The 13,571-nt window shown below is 39.2% G+C and overlaps 1 protein-coding gene and 1 long non-coding RNA gene across 4 annotated transcripts in view; one reads left to right on the forward strand and one right to left on the reverse strand.

Moving 5' to 3' along the window:
* LOC410398 (insulin-like growth factor 2 mRNA-binding protein 1) overlaps positions 1-13,571 on the reverse strand; it is a 69,657-nt gene that overhangs the window by 28,704 nt on the left and 27,382 nt on the right. The window contains exon 1 of one of the 3 annotated variants that reach the window (XM_026444172.1): positions 12,329-13,478. The exons of the other annotated variants lie outside the window; for them this stretch is intronic. Within the exon in view, the coding sequence (XP_026299957.1) occupies positions 12,329-12,417 (89 nt within the window). The 5' untranslated portion in view covers positions 12,418-13,478. Of the gene's footprint in view, positions 1-12,328; positions 13,479-13,571 lie in introns of those variants that run through there. 3 annotated transcript variants of the gene reach the window in all.
* On the forward strand, positions 9,752-11,786 carry LOC107965318. The gene is made up of 2 exons (XR_003305816.1): positions 9,752-11,087; positions 11,190-11,786. It is a non-coding gene; the product is annotated as an uncharacterized LOC107965318 (long non-coding RNA).

The following is a 13,571-nucleotide window of genomic DNA, read 5'->3' on the forward strand; positions in this document are numbered from 1 at the left end:
AAAATTTCGAACTGACTTCGAATCTTTCGATCGCTCTTTTTCGCGCCGCGGTTATAAAAATTTTCCGTTTGTAGAACAAGGACGAACGTAACGATATAGCGTATAAGAAGAAGAGAGAGAGAGAGATTTTCGCGGGAACTTTTTACCCGGACTGTACTTAAATACTCGAAAAAAAGTGAATCGAACGAGGAGGAGGGCTGAACTGGATGGCTACATTTAATCTCAAAGGGAGATGATAGCGAAGAGGCCACGATTGAAAGAATTTGTTTGCTCTGCCATAATAAAAGAGAGAGACTTCATTTTGAAAGACACGCCTGATGCTTCCTTCCATAACCCCCCTCCGCGTTTTATCCTGTCACAGTCACGCAAATACCGGTTGTATCCATCCATGCGCCTCTTAACTCGACGAGTGGCCGCCACGTGGACGGTATAGCGAAAATATGTCGAAATAACAAGACGATACGGATCTGTAATCGAGATAGATACGTGATTGGAATCGACACGATTCGTTTCTCGGATATCTATCGCCGTGTAACCGTGTCCGGATCGATGTTTTATCTATTTACAAACGTTCGCGATAAAAAAAAAAGGGAAAAAGAAAAAAAAAAAAATACGTAATTCTACGTCAGAGGAATTTTTTTTATTTGTCAACGATTGTAGAAATCGATAATTGAATTTACTTCCACTATCCAATCCCATGTTGACTTTAGCATTGGGAAAAAAATTGTTCCTTTCCCGGTGCATACAGAGATCGATCTAAAAAAAAGGAAAGAAAAAAATAGAGGAAGAGGCGAGGAGCAAAGTCGCGTCGAAAAAAATCCGCTCTTAAAGTTTGGAAGAGATCGAAATGGACGAGGAACTATGGAAACAGCGCGACAGGTGGGAAGCGATCGGTCCACGTTTCGTAAAAATGCTACCTGGCCCGAGAGAATCCGTCCGTGTGTGTCCCAATTCGATCGATTAATAAATACGCGAGCCGTTTCCTTTTTTCCCGGAATAATCCCAGCTGGCTCAATCTTGCCTCGATCGAGCCTAATCGACCGGGGGTCGCGCGGCCCCTTTCCTCGATATAAAACGTAACGTTTTAGGAGAGATGCGTAATTCCTTTCCGAAATTGTTGCTCGAAATCTTAGGATCTTACATCCTCTCCTAATAATAACGATCCATCGATTAAATTCAATTTTCGATACGAGAAGAGAGAGAGAAAATTAAACACCGATATTTTATATTTCTCGTGGATAACTGGTGAAGGTGAAGTCTGTCAATGGGTTAATCGAACGGAGTCACGCGATATATCCTAAAAATCGAGAGAGGAATCTGTGTCTTTACCTGAAGCGAGGAGAGAGAAAAAAAAGGGGGATAGAAAGGTGAGAAAAGAGAGAGAGAAGAGGAGGAGAAAAAAGAAAGATTGGGTCGCGTTTCGAGATAGGACATGGTCGAAGGAGAACGGGTCACGGGTTTGGCGGCGGCATAACGTGGAGGATTAACGATGCCGGTTCGTTGGAAGCAACCGAACACGGATCGATTCGGCGAGACTACGAAAGTTAGTAGTACGTAAAGTGATTACACGGCTGCCCGATTCGCGCCTACGAAAATTGACGGCGTGTACACTGATAACGAAGATGGGTCCGTCATTTCGTGCCAGCCCGCCACCGCGCCTCTGTCTGCCCTTCGCTCCTTCCTTTCTCTCCCGCTTGTGAAAATATTTTCGCGCGGTTCCAACGATCGATAATAAAAGGCCGGCCTTTCCTTTCTTCTTTCCACCCACGAGTTTCCTCGATCGAGAACAGGCAAAGGTAAACGATACTTAAATTGGATCGGGGGAGCGACGCGACCTCCGTCTCCTTCTTCTCTCTTCCGAGAAATCCTCTTTTCGAAGTCGAAGAGAGAGAGAGAATATCCACGTTTCGAGATAAATTTTAATCGAATCATCCTATATTTTCGAGGAACGATTCGAAACGTTGAACCGAGGGCATTTATCGAGCACGGTTAAAATTCCGATTTCGTATCCGTGTCACGAAATTCTCGTTCATTATGCAGGTGAACTGGAATTTGGAAAAGTCGGAGCGATTAATAATCGATCGATCGAGTCGGATCCGTAATATCTTTAGCGAACGAAATACTTTGGCAACGGCCTTTTCTAACGCGACAACGTCGATCGATGTTCACTTTTGACCTAGATATGGGCGGACCATTTACCCCCCCGGATTAGATTAAACATTCCAACCATTATAATATTCCAGTTTAAAATTTATTCTCGAGAGAAACCGATTAATCGCGTTTCTCGAGTAATAATAATAATATTTTTCGTGTAACGGATCCGATCGAGAGTTTCTATCTCTGGAAACGGCGCGATTCTTCTTCTGGAAGAAAATGGCACGATACGATGGATCGAGTTAAGCGATCGGAGGATCGCAGGAGGCGAGATCTGGGAAGAGCGAGGCCCGAGGTTCCAGGAAAGCGACGGGTCTGCGGTCAAATTATTTATGGCGATGCGAAATTAAAGAGTTTCGCCCCGTTTGAAAAGTAGCGCCGCGGCCGATCCCGAGCCCCCAAAACACACCGATTTACGTCCTTGGAAAGTCGGTCGGCTCTCCTTACATCCTGGCCGCCGCTTGCTTCGCCCAACCATCCCATCGCTATCGTAGAACCGAGCTATCATAGAAGGAACCGTGGAACACCTGCTTCCTCGATCGAAACGTATCCTCCCCTCCTATACACGATCAAAAATCCTATCTTCGTGGGAAAAAAGAATCCTTCTTCTCGATTGACAACGGCTCGAAAAAAGAGGTGATCGATACAACAATTGGGATAATTAACGCAATTGTAATTTTGCACGAGGTTGGTCCCCAATCGAACGATACTCGATTAAACGATCGAAATTCTCGCCCCTGGACACCTATGAGGAGGGAAAAAGAGATCCATTTCCCCGAAACGATCGATCAATCCTTTCGACCTTCTTCCACACCTCTTAACGAGTTATGGATACGAATCAGCCACGCGTCTCTATACCCGAGGAGACGACGATTGTCGCGTCCGCGTGGTATGTAGGTAGCTTCTGGCAAAATGAAAGGACCGGCGAAGGCGGGAGCGAGATGATTTACGAAAGTGGAAGTGAAAAGGAGAAGAAGGTGCAGCTCTCGGATAGAACGAGTGACGAGTTGGGGAAGGGGAGAGAGAGAGAGAGAGGAGGGAAAAGTGGAGGAGTGAGAAGGAAAGGAGCGAGTGAGCGAGATAAATATATATATATATTATATGCGCGTGTATACATGTGGGTGTATGGAAGAGAGAATGAGCGAGGGACGGAGAGAGGGAGAGAGAGAGAGAGAGACAGAGCCCCTTCTACTCCGATTCTACTCCCTCCGACCTTCTCCATCTCCTCTACCGCTTCCTCTTCCTTCTCCTCTCTATCTCCCCTCGTTCCCGACCCTTCCTTCTCACAGGCAGAAAGTAATCAATACTTTGGGAAGGTGCGTGGGCGAAGCACACGCCTGTAGGTCGCGGCATCATCCAAGTTTCACGCAAATTTTACGCGAAACTGGCGTCAAGGGCCGAAGAAGCGAAAAGCAGAGGGAGGGGAGGGGGGAGAGAAAGGTTTAGAACTTAAGAGGCAGGGATGAACCGAAAGGTTTTAAAGCCTTCCGGCGTAAGAAAGGCTAGGTAAGAAAGGATCTCGCGCCTTGCTCTACGATGATCGCGATATACAACTCGATGTGTTGCACGCTTTCACGACACTTCTCGTCAGAAGAATCGATATTCTGCCGATCGATCGCCCGATTTATCCCGATTTCGAAGGAGTATAGGGTATGGAAAAATTCGTATATATTCCGATCCGATCGAGAGCTTATAAATATGGGGAAAAAATTTCTCTGCGCGAATTAATGTTCGTTTAATCTTCGATGGAAAATAAGAGAGGGAGAGGGAGGGAAAATCAGTCTCGAAACATCGACATCGTTCGCCGCGTCGACTTCATTTCCCGAATACACCACGCGACGACAGTCTCGCGGTGGTAAAATCGGGAAAAATCCATTAAACGCAAAATTCAATTTCTACCGAGGCATAGAAAAAAAAAAAAAAAAGAAGATAATAACCACTGCACTTGGTGGAAAATAAGCGGAGGGGGGAGAAAAAAACCTCTCGCGCGAGAGATAAATGAGAACTGTTTCCCTGTATCGCGATCTCTTCGCTCGATCCTCCCATTCTCCTTTCAATCTCTTTTTATCCCACGGCATTGCCGTCGATTATAGTTTTAATCGAATTTAGGGAATGCGGCTATTTTGAGTAGAAGGGTGATGGCGGGTGATGGCGATGATAGCGATGGTGGTGGTGGTGGTGGTGGGCTCGAGGTGACGCGTGCAGGGGTGGGAAAAAACGGCGTCTCGGCGCCGCCGGTACACCAGTCAGGGATTAATTAAACGTACCACGCGAGTACATTCGTCGCGCGATTCTACGGGAAGAGGCGAGTGCAACATCAACATATTCCGCGCCGGGGAGGAGGATGCGGCGACGACGACAACGGGTCCCGCGTTTCCACCGACAAAAGCTTAAGTCCCGTGGCGGTACAATGCGATGGGACAACGCACGAACGTCGTCTCCAGATTATGAAATTTAATTAAAATTTCGTAACGGGGCCCGAGACTCGAGGCGTTTCTCGCCATTCTCTCCTCATCTCTCTCTCCTCTTGCTCCTCGAGCGCATCAACAACCCCTTCTTTCCATCGTATTATTTCATCGAGTGCCTCTCCATTTGCTTCCCCTCCGCCAATCCCTCCTCCTCCTCCTCCTCCTCCTCCTCCTTCTCCCTCCGTTTCCACGACCCTTTCTCACTCTCGTTATTGCCTATGCACAGGTATTCGTGACTCGGTTTTAGGGACGATGATATTTGTCCATGAAACACGAGACGCGTCATCTTGACCGGTGGTCGTTTGCAGGAGGAGAGAAGGAGAGGGGGGGCTGATCGGATTTCGAGTCTCAAAGTGTAAAACATGGCTACGCGAATCGATAGGCTAACCGATTTAGAGACGATTTTTCTTATTTGTGTATATATATATATATATATAACCCCCTCGGAGCCGAACGCTAAAAGCGAGGGAGTGCTTTTAAGGGTTCGTGGTTTCATCGGGGATAACCGAATTATAGAGAGACGAGCCTCTTTCCAAGCTTAGCAAGGAAAACGTGGTCCCCGCGTGAACGGTGACCTGTTCGACCGAGGAAGAAATATCGAACCGCCACAGTTTTCCACGCGACGTCGAGGCAAGTCGATTTCCTTCCACGGAATCTATCCCATTAATCGTGAATCAGGGAAGGATAGTCGAAGAAAGGAGGGAAACGCGTGCATATCGTAGAAGGTAAGGCGGTTAACTCGGTCGTTTTCCCTCGTCGTTCGCATTCTTTCCTCCTCTTTTTTCCCCGTTTTTTCACATCCACGTCGCGTTTCTTCTTCTTTACGACGTCTCGAAACGTGCACGTAACCGAACGAGAAGCGGCTCGACTCGGAAGCGGCGATGTTGAATAAATGATGCTCCCGCCTCGATCCCGAGAGCCAGATACGCGCTCCTTTTTCACGTAAGTTCGCGTGACCTTCGCTCGAACGAGAAACGAGAAACACGAGGAAGACGAGGCCGATCGAATACGTGTGCTCTGCGATCGGTTTGTCGTCGTCGTCGTCGTCGTCGTCGTCGTCGTCGCGTGCACCGACCGAGTATTCGTCGCTGACAAATACCACTTGACTCACCGCGCTCGCCAATCTCTCCCCCCTTTTCCCCAATTAATTAAGGGATCAATTGTGAAAGAAAAGTGTGCGATTTTAATCGATACCTTGATTAATTTCGTTAATAGAGAAATAATATTGAATCGAGTTTCACGAGTTATTCTTGTTCCAATGATCGATCGTCGCTGATTAATTTTTGCCATGAATTTCTACATCGTGTTTCGCCATACCACTTATTTATGGTAAATGAATAACAAATAATGAAGAAACATCTCTTAATTTCAGTATATTATATACTGATCAAAGACGTTGATCAGTCTGTTTAAGATGCAAATGAAAGTTGTATTATACGCGTATAAATATACAGTAATTATACATTATCGCGATTATCTCCACCTTTTCAACGTTAATTAACAACAATGGGCTCGGATGTCCCGATTAAAAACGATTAACTTTTCAAACAGGTTTTTAAAATCTCGAGTAACGATAACGGCGTTTAAACTTTTCATCAACTAAATGACGCGTAAAGATACAACTTTTAATTACGCGCGATGAATTCAAATAACGATATCGAAAACTGGAAAGGGAGAAGTCTCGGCATTGAACCGATCGTTATCCGACGGAAAATCGAATGAAAAATATTTTAATCGGTGATTAAACCCGTATCTTTTTATTAAGAATCGATATTTTTTTTACGACCGAGTTTTTAAACCGGACTAGAAATTAAACGCAACTCTGGTCCGTTTATTCCCGCCGTGAGGTGAGATAAGGGGACCGTTAACACCGGAAGAAACCGCTGACTCTGGCAGCTTCTTTACTGGATTCGTTTGCTGTTCCAAGAATGAACGCGATGACGAAAGACTAGCGACGAAGGAACGACACGAGCTACCGATTGTCCCTCCTCCTTTTATTTTTTCTTCCCGCCTTTTCTTTTCACGAGGTGTACGGGTTCCCGCTCCAACAGTGCCACCAACGAGACGAAGACAGAGAGAGAGAGAGAGAGAGAGAGAAAAAGAGAGAGTGCAAAGAACTTGGAACGAGCTGACCCGGGAGAATTCCACAATTATCGCGAGGCTAATACGCGCCTCTACGATTCGTAGTCAGCGAATGCTTGTTTGCGAACGAGGACACCAAATAAATTTTGCACGTTTTACGATAATATGGATGGACGAACCCGTAACCTGGATTATATAAGTGTCTATTACATAATTTGAAAAATAATCGAATCGATCACATCGGCCGGAGAACGCTATTTAAAGACGCTCCAATTTGGAATTATGCAGTCGATCAGGTATTTCCATTCCTGTAAGTATCTACGTATATATTATTTAATTACAGTGAATATTTTAAAACACGACGATTATTTGTCGATTATGTTTCAAGAATATTTTTAACATTTTTAAATTTCGTAATATTTCATCAATTTTTATTACACATTCGGTGTCCATTATTCGATTATTTTATTTAAAATTGTAATTAACAATTTGTGTACAGTTATTAAAATAACACTCGTTTCGTTTTTTCTTTAAATTATATATAATACAAATTAATTATAAATTAACTGCAGAAATTTTTTTTTTAAATTCGATCTCAATCTTTCTTTTCAAACCGAGCTTTGAAAAGAAATGGCGAGGTGGAGTTGATGGTAAAATTGATGTTAAATTGATGTTGATGGGGAAAATAAACGTTGGCGAACGTGGTGAAAGATGTCGTAATATTACGGTGGTTCGACTGGTATTATCAACTTGTATGCTAATGAATGTGCGTGGCAGTGAAGGCTGGTTTGCAAATGGCGGCCGTCTACCCTGTAGAAAGCGCCAGCCATTTCTACGCTACGATTTCTTCGTTTCGACCTCTCGTTTCTCGTATAAAGATATAAGATTCGATCGATTTCCGTGCAAAATTTGATAATTTTTTCCCATTTTTTAAAAATTTATCGATCATCTTAAAATAACGAACGTGTAATTTATCAGGAATTTTATACGTAACGATATTCAATTTCGCAAATAAGTTCATTGAAAAATTTCGGTTCGTATTTCACGTGTCTTTCTCGTGCGTAAAAAATAAATAATTTAAAAATTTATCCATTTCTTCGCTATATATTATTTATTTATCGTTTTAAATTGTTTGTATATGATATACGCTTTAACTCATTACTTATTTTAACGAGAAAAGAAAAACTTATATTTTATAAATTCCAAATTCTTCGTGTTATTTATGATATAATTTTATATATATAATAGTAAAAGTTAAAATAAAAGTTAAATTATATATATAAAATTATATATATATATAATATAATTTTAGAGAACCGATGCATTTCATATTAAAAAAACATAAATTTTAATCTCTCGAGATTGTTTTCGAATGTTATATCGATACTAGTATATGTCTTATTACATTTTGACGTTATATCCAAAAATTTGAAGAAGAAAATTTGAAGGAAAAAATTATGAATAATAAAATTTAAATGCAAATAGAGGGAAAACGTGGAGACGAATGGCATTACAACACTTCGATCAAAAGCTGACATGTTTTTCAAGGATTTGAAACTCAGGTAGAGAAAAGTACTAAGGAACTAATTCCAATCTTCCTAGAAATCGGCTCAGGCCTTTCGAAATACAATCAAACTGACGCAGATGTTCTAACAATGCAGACAAGATATACCTGAACCTTTTGTTCGAAATTTCCCGAACGGAAATTTTTGACATGGACAAATGAAAACTTTTGAGAAATCGATGGCCGACAGGCCTGGAGTTTATTCTTCAGACCTATCTTTGCTTGCTTATGGTCGATACCTGGAAAGGAAAGGAAAATCTTCCCAGAACATTGGCAATTGTTAAGAATTGCCAAAAATTTCTTTTAAAAATTGCAATCCTATTCGTGAAACGTGAAATGGAAAAAATTATACGTTGGAAAGTTATGTGAAATTTTCCTCGAAAACGAAAAATAAGTATTTATTATAAATTATTAAAATTTAAAGTAAAATACAATTCCATCGGAAAGATTTTACTTTAAATTTTTGATTTTTCAAGATATATAATTCAACTGTTTCAGATATAAATGATTTTAAATGAAATTTTCTCTTTGTAATATATCATTTGATCCAATCGAGTTTTCCACTAAAATTTCGTGTATACAGTCACCTACGTTACCGATATGGAAAAAGTTTGATGCGCGTTTTCACCAAAAGATAGAGCCACGTACAACGCTCGCGCGTATTTCGTGGGATATGTAATATCGTTTATCGTAATGTCAAACCTTTTTTTTTTACTATTTAATCATCGATTTAACATTCTTTAACTATATATATATTCACTTATCGTATAACTATCATTATGAATATTTTTTCCAAAGTATAATTTCAAAGAAATAATACACTTGTTAGTTCGTAACGTGGCGATCTAATACGTCATTCGACGCAATAGTCCATTTATGTTTCGTTATATCTAACGAAAATATATGTTAATCGTTTTTTTATAATACTAAAAAGACTAAAATTCGTAATTATTGTTGACACGCTTTTACTTGAAAACAATTATTCTTACTATGAAAAAACGCTGTTAGACTAGGTTATAATTAAAACAAACGTCGAATATCGATATATAATGTATCTATGGTATGCAATAGCAATGCTGCCAACATTAAAACTAACGTATGCTTGAAAGTTACGAAAAATTTTACTAAAATTCGATTATAGTATATTAAATATTGTTGTTCAAATAAAAAGTGTTAAAACGTAAATTTTAATTTTATGAAATTATTACAACGTAATAATCTTCACTAAATTAAAATTCGTGTTTCACAAAACGAAGTCGATTTGTTACTGAAGAAGAAGAACAAACAGCCAAAGATGAATTAATCGAATGATCAAATTGATAGAAGATAGAATGATTTTAACTAATAATTATATTCTTAACCATGCAAGTATATACACCAATGACAACCATGATCGTTATACGAGGTCGAGAAGTGGCGGAAACATATAAGAGGCGGAGAGACGCACGCACCTCTCTCTGTGTGTGGAAAGTTTTAGGTAAGTTCAAATCGAATACTGAAATTCCACGTGTCTTCGAGAGTGTGTCAAGCGGGAAAAAGTGCCCACATATTCTGTGTATTTGCGTTAATGTGTTTTACAGCATCGGTGCGAAATTCGGATTTTTCCATCTTTAAATTCTATTTAAATATAAGATAAATCGTGTTCGTAATTTGGACGTGAATTATCTTTACCGACGAACATCTAATAAACCGAATACGATTCTACTACCTAACCTATACATTTATATTATCGATGTTTGTAACGTTATCACCATCGTAACGAGTATTTTCTATTCTAACGAAATAGAAATTTTAAAAGAAAATAAAAATTTTACTTTAGGAAAAGAAACTAAATCGTTATGTAATAACATTCTAAAATATTCTCGAATTTCCTTATTCGGTTTTATTTTCGATTTGTTTTCCTGACATGGCTCATATATTATAGTCACGGAAATAGAACGAAAAAAAGTTGCCACTTCTCCACAAAACGATTATACCTTTATTCCGAGCTATTTATGGTCTCGGAAAAAAAAATTCCCGTATAATTGAGCGTAACAATATGTTTTCTCGTTTCCTGTAAAATATTTTCTCCGATGGCTACCCTATTTTTACGCCACGGCATGTTGGTATTATTGTGACACGTAAATTCGTATCTACAACAGTGTGTCTAAAGAGTGTCCACGTGGACATTTCTTTCGGCCGACCTTTATCGTGTGCCTCTTTCGGGTGAATCACTACTATAATATTACAGTTCGGTGATCCATATTTTCGCATCTATTTACTCGTGATTTTTAAAAAAATTACCAATCTGTTTGTCTTTCCTAGTTTAATGATTCATCGTTCTAATATTACGCGTATTTGAAATAATTTTTAAAATAAAAAATTTTTTCCACTATAAAAATTATTTCTCCTAGAGAAGATTGAGAATTTTTAACGATACGTAATCATTCTAAATGTAATACTTCAATTGATGAGAAATATTTTATTTTTTACAATGAATTTTATTTCGAAACAATGGACATACTAAATTACTACTACCATGCGACAAATGTTCTAGCATATCGTTGCGGGCATATCGCGGACAGGCAACTGAATTAATTACAACGCTCGAGACGCTTCCCGGCGAAGTTAAATAAGCGTTAACGTTGAATTTTCATTTCCCGCCATGTTGACGCCGAAACCAGCCGAATTTCAGGGACGATCGCAAAGCTGTGCCACGTGCGATATCAAGGCTATGTTTCAACAATAGGAAAAAATGAAAGTACTACGATAGTTGCACAACGTTGAATCAGGAAGTTGGATCAGAAATGAAGAGAAGCATATTATTTATATAAAAAACGGTAACGATAAAAACATTGAAAATATTTTTTAATTTGCATTTATTTATGAACCGATTGGAAACTTATTTTTTCTTACTTATTAATATCGATATAAAATTCTAGAAAAACAAGTCGACAAAATAGTTCAACTTGTAAACTTGTATACTTGTATACTACCACTAATGTGAAGATATTTTACGAAATGAATCAGCTATTACGAAAGTTTCAACTTTGATAAAACTAAATATGACACGCTCAACAGCCACAAATTTCCGTTTTAAAATCTAAATTTCTTAGAAATAAATAGAAATCTAAATCTTTCGTACCCATGGTCAACAAGTTTATAGGAAGAATTAAACTAATTTCATACTTGTCACGCACGAAATGAAGTATGTATACCGGAAGTCAATGTTCTAAGCTTAGTTAGTCAATCGGATTACAATATACGAAAGCAGAGACATAGGAAGGCCATGAAAAAAAATATATTTACAATGAACAAAATATTTAGAGGGAGAAAGATCACGGAAACGGTAAGAATATAACGTAAATCGCATGATCTAGAAGAGGCTTATGGAAAAATTAAGTATTACGTAATTTAATTATACATTGAACATGATTTTAAAACCTTATGTAACAACAACAGAGAATGAAATAAATGAAAACTTTCCCGCATCGTATAATAAATTGCACAAAAGATAGTACCTATGTTAAAACCGTTAATATTTCATTGTTTTTCAAAAATTCCTTTCGTTCATATGCGTATATATATGTATATGTGGCACGTATAAGTGTTGGCGATGTTCTGTTGACATGAAGAACCGTTAGAAGGATTCTAATATTCGTTCATGTGTGTTATTACTAATCTATTCCCGAAAACGAGTTTACAACGAACGCACTATGAAGTTTCCAACATTTAAAAATATCAAATAACGATCTTTTCCAATAATATGTATCGAACGATGTCATTAGAATGGATACTAAAAATTTTAGGAATAATCGAGAATAAAAAAAAAATAATTTTCACCACATTAGATGTATTTCCGCAAAAAATATTAAAGTAAGTAACGGCCAAAGCCCTTATGCTAATTACGCGAATATAAAAGGAAGAAAAATAAATGGAAAAAATAAGGTGAGTTGAATCGATAAGAAAAGGCGCGAAAAGTTACAGCGCAGAGCCTGTGTTCGGTGAACAGTGTCAACGAATTTCTAACCTCACTGGAAACGCGATATAAAGATTCGTAAATAGAGGATGATAAATTTACCTTGTCGCATCGCCGTTTTTCTCCTCGATTTCCAATCGCTCCATTTCTTTTTGTAACATGCCACCTTCCGCAAACTTATCCAGGGACATGATTTTTTTCTCTTAACGTCCGTTGTAAATTTCACACAAAAACTGATGAATTATTTACAACAATACTCGACGTGGTTTTTAGCACTGTTCAATATAATATATATTATATATTATATATGTATATATAGATATATATATATATATATTTCTTTTCTTCTAAATATCTTTTAATGCAGCTTTTCGCCGTTAGCTGCCGCTAATCGACTGAGGTAGACAAACACTGGCACTAAACACTGGCTGATTTCTTCGTGCGACCGAACGAGCACGAATGAAAGAGAGGAGTGTAAAAAAAAGAAGGATGAAAATAGGACACACGACGATGTACGTGACAAAGACCGATACAAATTCTTTTTCGGTTGTCCGTACAATAGCGTCCTCTCTTATTTCCTTAATTTCGTATTCTTTCGCGGGTTTCTCCCTCTTTTTCTTTCCACGGTACGCTTCTCGTGTCTTCTTCGTTGAACACGATTGATGTTTTTTTCCCACTTTTTTCCCGATAACACACGATCACGCGTAACACGATGTAACGATTACTAAAGATCTCTCGAGACGATGCGACGATGAAATAAAAATAAAAAACCGAAATAAGTAAAAAAACAATCCAATAACGCTTGCAACTTCCTTTCAAAGAAGCGTCTCGTTCGTCTCGTTCTCTCAACAACCACCGTGGAAACTCGCGCGGGTGGAGCAGTTTTGTACTTTCCTCCTTGCCTCCTTGCTCCTCGGCTTTCTACTACCGTAGTGTCCTCCTCCCTCCTTGCTCTTTCCACCACTTCGTCCTTCTCTCTCGCACGCTGCCTTCACTTCTCCTCTCTTTCTCCAACCAACGAAGAAATCCCTCCACGTATCGAAGACGCACGAGCACTTTTACTAACTAAACGGAGGAGACAGCCGAGAGCTTGTACGTGATTGGTCGTTTAAGACGATTCCGGGACCGTGCGTTATCCGGTTCCCGCTACTGCTCTCTCTCGGAGAATGATGAACACCGTTTTACGCGATGACACAACGGGTTAGAAACGCCGGTAGAAAAAAAAATACGTCTCCGCAGAATTACGTTGGTCCTTTTTTCGTATGTAACACTTTTATATATATATAATATATACATATATATATATATATATATAATATATATATATATCTATCTATATATATTA

This window comes from Apis mellifera, linkage group LG12, assembly GCF_003254395.2.
Source record: "Apis mellifera strain DH4 linkage group LG12, Amel_HAv3.1, whole genome shotgun sequence".
Lineage (NCBI taxonomy): Eukaryota > Metazoa > Arthropoda > Insecta > Hymenoptera > Apidae > Apis > Apis mellifera.